Raw genomic sequence first — 12168 nt, forward strand, 5'->3', positions numbered from 1 at the left:
TAAGAAATATGATTTTAATTTTTTCTCAAATAGCTTTTGCCACATCAGTGTTTTCCTGTGTGGAATAATGACTTTGCCCCATGTAACTGCATGTGAAGGGTTATAAAACATGTTTAAACAACTCTTAACTTATCATCTTTTTTTTTTTTTTTTTAAAACCAGAGATCCATATTTTCATTCATCTAAGTGTTTCATGAAGTCATTACTGCTGGAGAATAGGATCAACCTGTTTATTTCATTAGGTGATAAATAACTAAAATGTTTGGTATAAGCAGATCTTTGAACGGGTTATTGTAATGCAGTTTAGGTTTCGGTAATTCCATACCTTGCAGTATAACCAGATCAGAACTCTGACTTTCAATGTTTCTTCTTTATACCTCTTTCACTGGTACAGGAGAGCTATTGAATGGCTCATTTGCATTATTCTGTGCCCTGTAAAATGAATTTATTATGCAGCTTCTCTAAGCAGGCTAACCAGTTGTAATCTCATTCCAGTGGTGTATGGGTTTCAGCAAGATATGATTACTTTTTCCATAATGGCTAAAAATAAACAAAAAAATAACCTTGGATCCCAACCCATCTCTTTGAGGAGTCTTATTTGTTAAATAGTGTTATTAATCATGATGGGTATGTACGTACTTGTTAAATAGTTGAATAACTTAAAGTATTACTTACTTTGAGCACAAGTAACACATTTTGACCTCTGCTATTAATCATTAAAATACTGCTGTGACCAACAGGTCAAAGGAGGTGATTCTTTTACTCTGCTCTCTTGAGACCCCTCCCCTGCGGTGCTGTGTCCAGCTCTGGGGACCCCAACATCAGAAACACACAGACCTGCTCAAGCAGGTCCAGAGGAGGCCACAAAGATGCTCAGGGGCTGGAGCACCCCCCTGTGAGGACAGGCGGAGAGAGTTGGGGGGGTCAGCTGGAGAAGAGAAGGCTCAGGGGGGACTTTAGAGTGGCCTCCCAGTACTTAAAGGGGCTCCAGGAGAGAGGGGTAAGCAACTCTTTATTAAGGGGTGTAGGGATAGGATGAGGGGTAATAATTTTAAACTGAAAGAGGGTAGTTTTAGATTAAAGAAGAAATTCTTCCCTGTGAGGGTGGTGAGGCCCTGGCAGAGGTTTCCCAGAGAAGCTGTGGCTGCCCCCTCCCTGGCAGTGTTCAAGGCCAGGTTGGACGGGGCTTTGGGCAACCTGGGCTAGTGGAAGGTTTCCCTGCCCAGGGCAGGGGGTTGGGACTAGATGGGCTTTAAGGCCCCTTCCAAACCAAACCATTCTATGATTAATGAGCCAGGATGATAGTTATTGCCTGGATTACAAAAAATGTGAACAATTCTCAGATACATCTACGTAGATGAAACAGTAAGTGGATTCTGTGCTCTGAGCCATATGGGTACAAGCCACCTTGAGCCTGGAAGCCATTCATCTATTGGCAAAACCTGAGTCTCAGATAATAAGCTTGGGCTCTGCGCCGTAAGATGTCTGACACTTGTGAGCAGAGTTGGTTCCCATCTGGTCAGAAAGGGCATAGATTTAGCAATGCATGAGGGTTTGCATCTGTGTTTGTATTTCATAAAGATTAATCCTGACGATGTTTGCAAAAGCTGCTTAACATTGTTGTAGCTAAATAGAGGCAGTATCTCTGTTGATGTCAAATTTTTCAGCTCTTTGTGTGTTAATTTTAGAATGATTGTGATCCATCAGTATGACAAGACTTTAAACAGGAAAAGTGGAATTTTAGGAAGCATTAGGCAACATAATTTGGGCTTAAGAAAATATTAATATTGCTTACCAGACCCTCGAGAAGACTTATCTGGAATTCTTTGTGTATTTTGCACATGTGCAAACTTAAGTAGGCACAATGAAAGATCATTGAGATGACTCTTGGAATGTATCGTTATAGGAGGATATTGACAGAGCTTGGTTTGTCTAGCCTAATAAATTGAAGACTCAGAGAGGAGACAGTTGAAGTTATGAGACCAGACTTGTACAAGAATAAATGGCTATAAATTGACCATCAACAGATATATTCTGGAAGCTATGAAATGACCATCAGAATTAGGGTCCGGAATTTTGGAATGCAGGAGGAATTATTTATTATCGGGATCAAGTGATCCAGCCAGGAGATTATCTTGTGTCTGCTTGAGACACCAGAGGTGGTTCCTTCCAGGCCTATATAAGGCTTTTCTGGACTCCCAAATCAAGGGTACTCTAAGCTAGTTCAAGTTCTGATGCATGGAAGATGTGTTAGTAAGAGTGGGTTTTTTTTAAAAAAAAACCCTTAATTTTAGGGTGCAGTTTCACTACAGTTAAATGAGACTGTGGTATAGACTGTGGTGGTCTCGCACCCAACCATGTTCTTCCAGCTGCCTTATGCTGTGGGCACTGGGCTTCACAGAGGTACCTGGTGACTTGATCCAGGGAGCACATGTGACTGGAAGAAGAGCAGAAAAAGTGATGGCTTCTTCCAGGCAGGTCAGTGCCTGGGGAGAGAGGAATTGCCACAATTCTGGCTTCAAATGAGGGTGCCATGGAAGTGCTCCCATACTTTCTAGTACACTTCTCGTATTATCCTTCTTCACCCTAAGCGGTGGGGACCCCAGAGTAATTCTGGGCTCTGAAGAGACCCTGAAGGTCATATTTTAACAAACTGATAGCACCTCTTCCAGAGATCTTGAATTTCAGAAGAAAAGTAGCTGTATGTTCAGACACTAGTGCTGGCAAATTACTTCTTGAATATCTTAACAAGATTTCCATTGTCATGGAAGATGCACACTTTTTACTGAATATGTGATAAAATTCTTACAATAAACATACATTCACAAGGAAAATGCTCATAAAAAGAAAGGTCCTGTGCTAGATAGTCTCACAAAAGTTTGTCATATTTTGTTTCCAGTTAATGGATGCCTACCGCAGTCACACGGCTTAGTGACAGAAGAACTGAATTCATTTGAGCCAATAAAGTCATTCTAATTTGCATTTTCATAGCCCACTCTTCAGTACTCCAAGTGTGACTTTCACTTTTAGGACAGAACTCTGCAGTAAATGGATATATAGGCCCTTTAAAAGAATATTTATCATCCTTGAAGAATCTTAGTGCCAAATCTTAATAGCATTTCTTACAAAAATGACTGGAATTCACTATCAGATTTAGAGGTAGAGCTGTAGAGATTGTGAATGCTCTTTTTCTGAACCTCTTTCTTGATAAAAAGAAGAGGTTAAAGCCTAAAACAGTGAAAACTTTCCCTTCAAAATGAAAATATTGAAGAAAAAATTCCCCAAATGGTAGTGCTCTGGAAATCAAATTAATGCAAAAGAACTGTGTGTTTTATTTAATTTAGTCACTTTCAGAGATAAATAATTCAACATACCTTTATGCAATGTTAAAATAGCTTTGTTAATTATGCCAATCAGAGGATAAGTTATTCAGGCTTTTGAGTTTTTTTTTTTCTGTTCCAATTGATGTTAAAAAATACAGAAGACAAGGAGAACTTCATGTCCAGTCTGTATGTGATTTGATGAAACAATTGCCTTAGGACCTGCTGGCACTCTAATTGGAGTCTGCATAATGCAGAATCAGAACCTTGCTTAAATCAGTGTTCTCTTTATTCTGTTTAAGTATCCCTCTGTTAATTTCATTTAAATAACTCCCTCATTTAAATCTTGAGTAAAAACCTAAAAATCAATGAATAATTCTTACTGACCTCAATGAAGGCAAGATTTCATCATCTCTCTGCATATCATTGTGACTCTGTGCTGCTTATTACGTGTTTTTTCTTCTCTGATAGCTTCCTCCCTATCCATTTTTGTGGGTCTTTCTAGTGTTGCAGCACCTGAAGATAGGAAGGGTTTTAAGATTCAGAGATCTTGATCTGCATGATAAAAATATTTTGTCATGTGCAATTTAATTCAGTGTTGACAGTTCTCATTATTCTGATTACTTTTTTTCCTTTCAGTTCTCAGCTTTTGGATCAACGTATTTTATATGAAAATATGAAGTTTTCATATGCAAAAAGCAAATTTCTAGTTCTCATATTTCAAGAGGAGAATTTGGAAGCATAAATTTTCAATACTCACTTCCAAGTAAATGAGTCGAATAAAAAAGAAATCCTAAAGCCATACTTCCAAAAAAATTTCACCAAAAACTCCAAGCAACAAAAAATCCCAACCAAATTCCTAATTTTTCAGGAAGTGACTCAGTTTTTGAATTTTTGAGATTATTACTATTATTAAAAATAAGTTAAAAATTATTTCTATTTTATCTTTTCTCATGTGGGATTTTATGTGGGTTTGCTTGCATTTCAAATTACTCTCCTGAAGCCAAAGGTGGAATGTGGTCCTACAGAATTTTGCCTCCTGAAATGAGATTTGTTTGTATTTATTGTGTGTAAAACTCCTGTCTGGGCAGATGGTTTTCACAGGTGTCTGCACTCTTTACATCTCTAACGAAATAAGGCCTTGCACAAGGATGAATTTCACACTGTAAGAATGTGTGAGAAATGCAATTAAATATTCTGAAGTTTGCATTTTTGTGATAGTTGATCTCATCCAGGTAGAGTTAATGAAATATGAGAGTGTTAACAGTAAATGGTGAGAAAATTCATTTTCAGAGTGAGGATGTGGCCAATCCAACCTGAATGGAGTTGCTTCTTGTGCTGAAACTGGGCGAGTCAAAAAGGACATAAAGATTTTGAAATTCTTTGAAAGGTCATTTCGGAGACAAACTTTCAGTCACCAGCAGAGGAGGCAGAAGAGCCCGTTTTTTTGAGATGTGGTAATACCCAAGGGCACTTTAACATCAGGGACTTTATTAATTTCCTCTTCAGTATGGTATAAAATTTCCATCCTCTTTTGCTTTCCAATCCATGTTCTATGTGAGCAGCTTTCAGTGCAAATGTTGAGGTCAGTCAAGGTTGCCAGCATGTGTGTGCTCTTTTATTAACTAAAAAAAAAAAAAAGGTGTTTCATAGGCTTGATACCTCATCAGAAGTACAGTTCTAGCCCAGTGACCAAACTTGCACAAGAGTTATGTGAACTAGTGACATTTCCTTACAGTGACTGGTAATAAATTCAGAAAGACAAATTGTCAGGGTATTAAAAATGAGTCTTCACTCTCTACATTTCTGAAAAGCAGTAGGTTATGAAAGACTTTGATTCTGCTTGTCAGTGAATATAGGATCTGTAGGTCTGAGTAATCACGACTCTGTGGTTTGCTTTTCTCAGACTTCTACCCCTTTATATTTTCATGAGCAAATTATGTTTGCTGCATAATAGTCATATTCTGTCAGGAATGAGGTGCTTTTTTTTTTTTCTTAGTATTAGGTGAAGGATCCTTTTGTACTACTTGCCCAGTATTTACTTGCCCAGATGTGTGAATAATATTTATATATTTTGAATTCTACATATATGACACTTAAACATTATTTTTAGTATGTTTAGCTGAAGTCTGTCTTTGGACAGCTATCAGCCCGTAAGCCCTCTTGTTATACCCAAAAGTATTAAATCTACGTGGTGCTTAAATTCAGTATGTGTTCTGCTTTGAACAGTATTCTCTTTGCCTTCAACATATATCTGCTTGGCTGATTTTTTTCAAAGTATTTTTAAAGACTCTTTTCCACAAAGTGAAGAACCTCAACAGAAATTATTTTAATGAGCTAGACATTTTGTTCAACAGAAGAAGTTTCTTCATGAGAAAAATAAACTAAAAGAATAATTGTGCTTTTTTAAAAGATAATTAAAAACTCTTAGTGTAGTGACAAATTTAACATCTTGTCTGACATGTTGAGAAGACGAAAGTGCCTAGAATTGCACAAGTAGAATAAAATGTTCCATTTCACAGCAAGGCCAAGCCTGAGTCTTGTAATTATTTCAAAGGGAGTAAAGGTCATTTTCTATTTGCTACATCTGTATTATGTGAGGTTTCTGTACCAGGCTTACAGAAGTTAACTCATGACCTATTTAGATTGCCCAGATTTCAAAGTCAACTTACACTGTCACCAATCTGATAAAGTAGACATATTCCCTTCCCCAAGTAATGACACAGATGATGTCCAAACCTGGCTTTTTATTTATAGCTTTGTAAGACAAGCGTTTCAACTTTAAGATGCCAGTAGCTGGGAGATCAGAACATGATTTGCTTCTTGCTTGCTGCGTTAAACCTTTAGGGGAAGAGTTGTTTGTAGTTAAATTTCAGCATGTATTGCTTGGGCTATTTTTCTGGTGTGGACTTGTTCTAACTTTGCTTCAGTTGTTGCTTGCATCTTGAGATCGGAAGGATTTTCCTTCTGCTGTGACGGCATTTCTATGCATTTTCATTCAGTAACACCATGAGTCAGAAAGGTACTTTAAAAATGCACCTGTGTACACAGAAAATGGGTGAAGAAAATGCGTGTGTGTCTGTTTTTCCGTGCATGTGACCATTTAAATGCATATAAGGCTATTTTTAAAAAATAATCAGTAATCAAGTTTTATGCACAATTTTGAGGGCAGACTCTGAATGTGTCAGTTCACGTTGGCAGATGTCTCATACTGGAAGACCGAAGGGGACGTGTCCAATTCTCAATCCCTATAGAGTCCAGAAGCTCCAATAAATTCAACGTATCAATGTCAATAACTGAATGAAGGATTAGGCATTGCGTTTTTTAAGCCTTTGTAAGGCAGCAGTTATATGGATCTATGGAAGTGAATAGCAGTCAAATGTATTGCACCTTGCCTGGTGTATTACTTTAAGTCTTTCTTGGTTAATCCTTCAAAGGGACACACATAGAGCAGGTCAGGAGGGAAGGCAAAGGCATCCATCTGCTGCATTTGACTACCACCAGCTTAATTGTCGTGAAATATTCTGGCTGTTTCTCACAGTCTGTTAGCACTTCTAGCCAAGCTTTTATAGCAAATGTCAGTGACATGAAACAAATGATCCAGCAGTTGGTTTCAATAAGAAAAACTAATGCAGACCAGGTGGGGTATTGCTGTCTTTGGTTTTTATAAATGGGATCACATAAAACTCATAGTGAGTGTGAAGTGCATGAAGGGAGAGTAGGTAGTGTAATCCTCTGATCTAGCGAATGGACTGTGAGTGCTGGTTAAGAGGGAAACATGCAGATATTAAAATTTTGTAGGACAACTCTCTAGGATCAGGATCAGCACACCTAGATGATAAAGTGGTGGAGGTAGAACTGAGAAATATGTGAGATGCTGCTATAGGGTTGGGAAAAGTGAGAGTTCAGTTTGTCACCTGGGCTGGTGAAGTAGAAACGAGCCTTCAGCATCCACCTGTGTGGTATAGGGGAAAAAATTTACAGCTGAAGAGCTTTATTTGCAAAATTGTAATCACATGTTGAGGATGTCTTGAGTAAATAGACCCATTTGTGCAGTACCACTTGAATTTCAGAGTCGATGTCATTCAGAACCATTGTGTTTGGCAACTATGTGTCCTCCCTCCACTTGATTTTTCTTTGTCCAACAAGCAGTAGATTGGCCATAACTTTGAGTTCAGGGTACTCTGTGCACCAGCTGAAAGTCAGGTTTTGAAAAACACCATTGGAAGTTCTGAAGTAGAAAATAGTTTTGAAAATGTGGTTACACATATATAGGTTGAAAAACACAGTTTTGGCTTTCCCTTCTCTTGAACTTGTCTCCCTCTTCCTCTCTCTTTAACCTTTTAAACTTCTTACTAATTTTTTTTTTTTTTCCCCCTGCCTCTTTCTTGGACATTCTTACCCCCATGCTCTCATTTAAAAGCTGCCAAGAAAAATAGCCTTTCATGTTGTTGTCTGTATTCAGGGATAGAACACAAACCTTTCCAACCAAGTCTATTTTCTTTCAAGCTTCCTCCTTTGCTGAGGTGTTCCTGCGTGACAGGGAACTTTGACCACGTACTAACAGTGACACAAGCTGTATTCAACTTTAACCTTCAGGTCCACCTCCACTGTAGTGTACACATTTCATTTTCAGTCTTCTCTTGATGTAAACAAGCTTTTGATTTCAGGGGAAAATGGACAAAAAGTGTCTCAGAGTAAAAAAGAAAAGGCAACAGTTTACATTTGTTAGCAAAGAAGTTATTTTACAGAGGAAACTTCTGTGATGCAAAACTCCATCCTTGAATAAAGAATTCCTTCTGTAACTTGATGATCTACTTTTGGAAACTCAGTTTGCAGACCCTAATTCATCAATTATTTAAATCAACTTAAAGTGCTTAATTTAAGCATGTATTTAAGCCTAGCTGTATTCACCTGTGATTTTTTTTGGAGCGACATTATGTCCTGTTTTCACAAAGACCAGTAATATCTTTTAGTGGTAATCTGAACTGAACTTAACCTTCACAGCTACTATTTTGTAATTTTCATGCCAGCCCACATATATAAAAGCAAAAACCTTACATAAAAAATTGTTTAGCAAGATTTGAAGGCGAGGTGTGATGTGATGGATATTTTGTTTTACGAGCGTGGAGCCCAATGTTTTGTTTTATGAGCACTGAGCCTAGACTCGGTATCATTCCCAGAAGCCAACATGATGGATGAATGAGTGGATGTTAAAAGTCCATTTCCTTTTTTTTTTTCTTCCTCAGGTTCTGCTGCTTGCATGTGCGGAAGATTTAGAATGTGTCCCTGGATTCCAGCAAAAGGTTTTTTATATTGAACAGCCATTTGAATTCACAGAGGACCAGCCAGTTCTGAACCGTATGTTATTTTCATATATTACTATTTTGCCAAAATCAGAATTGCTTAAGTATTCATATCGCTCCTCCCATTTATCAGAAAGCTGCTTTTTTGTACATAGGATTTTGAATATTGCCATGATTTTGTCTGGGTTCCCCTGCATTAATCCTGTATCTTTACAGTCTTTATCCCATGTATTAGAGATGACAAAATACTACATATAATCGTTTAGGATGATATGAATACTGTGTAAACAAAATAATCCACTTTTTAAAAAGTAAGTTTACTCAATTTTTTTTATAGTCTTTTCTATAGTTTTGGAAATTAGGGCTTCTCTGTCAACATGTCACTGTTGATTCAGCTCTGCAACTCAAATTTAGAAGCCTGTATCTTAGAAGTTTTGTTTAAAGCCAGTGCAAGTCCAAGTTTTCACATGAAATTCAGAGGAGACTGGATGAAGCTTGTGATCATCAGTGCTAGCAAATTGTTACTACATGTGTCATACAACTGGAATATTTATTAGTATTTCCAATGACCAGATGTCACATAACAAAACCCAATCCAGCGCTGTATACTCAAAACATTAAGCTGGAAGAGATTTAACTGTCTTTCACACTTAGTGTTCATTCAAATACTGTAGTGTGCAAGTGGTACTTCTTCATTACGTTCTATGACTTTGGGACTTCAAGACTGAATAAGGTACTACCTTAGTTTGACAATGGTCAGTGATATTGAAGACCTAAAGATACCAAGTGCTGCCATTTTTGTGACTTCCAAGCATGCCAGCATTTTTACATGTGATATATATTACTAATAGTTTCTTTGTCATGCTTGGTTGCCTGCTGTTGAACCAGGAATTCTAGGTATGCAGCATGAGACAGTAGCTCTTGGCATCTACTTAAAATATCACAGAATGATTTGGATTGGAAAGGGCATTAACAATCAACTAGTCCCAACCCCCTGCCCTGGGCAGGGACACCTTCCACTAACCCAGGTTGCCCAAAGCCCCTTCCAACCTGGCCTTGAACACTGCCAGGGAGGGGGCAGCCACAGCTGCTCTGGGCAACCTCTGCCAGGGCCTCACCACCCTCACAGGGAAGAATTTCTTCATATCTAATCTAAATTTACCCTCTGTCAGTTCAAAGCTGTTACCCCTTGTCCTATTGCTATACATCCTTTAAAAAAGGTTCTTCTCCATCTTTCCTGTAGGTCCCCTTTAAATACTGGAAGGCTGCCATAAGGTTTCCCTGGAGCATCCTCCAGGTTGAACACCCCCAACTCTCTCAGCCTGTCCTCACAGGGGAGGTGCTCCAGCCCCGATCATCTTCATGACATTCCTCTGGATCCATGTCCAGAGCATGTTTGCGTTCTTCTGATGCTGGGGGCCCAAGAGCTGGACACAGCAGTGCAGGTGGGGTCTCACGAGAGCAGAGTAGAGGTGGGGAGTCACCTCCCTCAGCCTAGTCATGCTTCTTTTGATGCCACCCAGGATATGGTTGCCTTTCTGGGCTGCAAATGGACATTACTACACCATGTTGAGCTTCTTGTCAACCAACACCCCAAGTTCTCTATTCAGCTGCTCTCAATCCACTCCTCACCCAGCCTGTATTTGTGCTGGGGATTGCCCCAGCCCATGTGCAGGACCTTGCCCTTGGCCCTGTTGAACTCCATGAGGTTCACATGTGCCACCTCTCCAGCCTGTCCAGGTCCCTCTGTACGGCCCATCCCTTCCCTCCAGCGTGTCGGTCCCACCACACGGCTCAGTGTCACTGACAAACTTGCTGAGGGTGCCTCGATCCCTCTGTCCATGTCGCCAACAAAGATGTTAAACAGCGCCGGTTCCAACACGACCCCTGAGGACGCCACTCGTCACCGCTCTCCACTGGGACATCGAGCTGCTGAGCACAACTCTGAGTGCGACCATCCAGCCAGTTCCTTATCAGTTGAGTGATCCTTCTGTCAAACCCATGTCTCTCCAATTGAGGCAGATATATCATGCAGGACAGTGTCAGATGCTTTGTAGGAGTCCAGGTCGATGATGTCAGTTGCTCTTCTCTTATCCACCGACTCTGTAACCTCATCGTGGAAGGCCACCAAATTTGTCAGATATGATTTGCCCTTAGTGAAGCCATGCTGGCTGTCACCAATCACCTCCTTATTTTCCATGTGCCCTAGCACAGTTTCCAGGAGGATCTACTCCATGATCTTGCCAGGCACAGAGGTGAGACTGACTGGCCTGTAGTTCCCCAGGTCTTCTTTTTTGTCTCTTTTTAAAAATGGGGATTGTTCCCCCTTTTCCAGTCAGTGGGAAATTCACCAAATTACCTTGACTTTTCAAATATGATGGACTGTGTCTCAGCCACTTCATTCTCCAGTTCCCTTGGGACCCGTGGATGCATCTCATCAGGTCCCATGGACTTGTGCACCTTCAGGTTCCTTAGATGGTCTCAAACCTGATCTTCTCCTACAGTGGGCAGTTCTTCATTCTCCCAGCCCCTGCTTTGCTTTCTGAGCCAGGGTGGTGTGTCTGGCTGGAGCCTGAAGACTGAGGCCAAAAAAGTCATTGAGTACCTCAGCCTTCTCCATGTTCTGGGTAACTAGGGCTCCTGTTCCTTTCCAGAGAGGGCCCACATTTTCCCCAATCTTCCTTTTATCATCAATGTACCTGTAGAAGCTTTTTTTGTTGCCCTTGAGGTCCCTGGCCAGGTTTAATTATATTGGGCCTTTAGATTTCCTGATCTATAGAATCATAGAATGATTTGGGTTGGAAGTAACCTTAAATATCATCTAGTTCCAACCCCTTGCCAAGGATGGGGACACCTTCCACTAGCCCAGGTTGCCCAAAGCCCCGTCCAACCTGGCCTTGAACACTGCCAGGGAGGGGGCAGCCACAGCTGCTCTGGGCAGCCTGTGCCAGGGCCTCACCACCCTCACAGGGAGGGATTTTCTCCTTATCCTGTTCCTTGGCTGCTCAGACAGTTTCTCTGTATTCCTCCCAGGTTACCTGTCCTTGCTTCTGCCCTCTGTGGGCTCCTTTTTTGTGTCTGAGTTTGTCCAGAAGCAACTTGTTTATCCATGCAGCCTCCTGGTGTTTTTGCCTGACTTCTGTTTGTCAAGATGCATCGCTCCTGAGTTTGGAGGTGTTCCTTGAATATTAACCAGCTTTCTGGGACCCTTCAACCTTCTAAATCCTATCTATATTTTTTACCTAGATCCTACGATGTGATAGATAGTGATAGTTTGGTGAAACCAAAAAATGCAAAGCCATATTACTCATTAAATGCACACATTACCCATCTCAGTTCCTTCCAGATATTACTACTACATATTGATATACTTTCACTGTTATGATTGTTTGGATGAAGGTGTAATCTGTGCACATTTGTTTTAAAATAGCACCAACTTCTCAAAATGAAATGTCAGAATTGGTTGCCACAGTCTATTGAAATGACTCTCTTAAGTAATTCAGCCTTTAACAGGTGCTAAAATAAACCTTTAGGATAACATT

General features: G+C 40.0%; 1 protein-coding gene across 2 annotated transcripts in view; it reads left to right on the plus strand.

Annotated features, from left to right (window-relative positions):
• Window positions 1-12168, plus strand: part of CDH13 (cadherin 13) — a 515595-nt gene that overhangs the window by 88716 nt on the left and 414711 nt on the right. For both annotated transcript variants that reach the window (XM_074912996.1, XM_074912995.1), the window contains exon 2: window positions 8570-8681. In XM_074912996.1, the coding sequence (XP_074769097.1) occupies window positions 8570-8681 (112 nt within the window). The remainder of the gene's footprint in view (window positions 1-8569; window positions 8682-12168) is intronic.

The sequence above is a fragment of the Athene noctua genome, chromosome 9, assembly GCF_965140245.1.
Source record: "Athene noctua chromosome 9, bAthNoc1.hap1.1, whole genome shotgun sequence".
In the NCBI taxonomy this organism is placed as follows: Eukaryota; Metazoa; Chordata; class Aves; order Strigiformes; family Strigidae; genus Athene; species Athene noctua.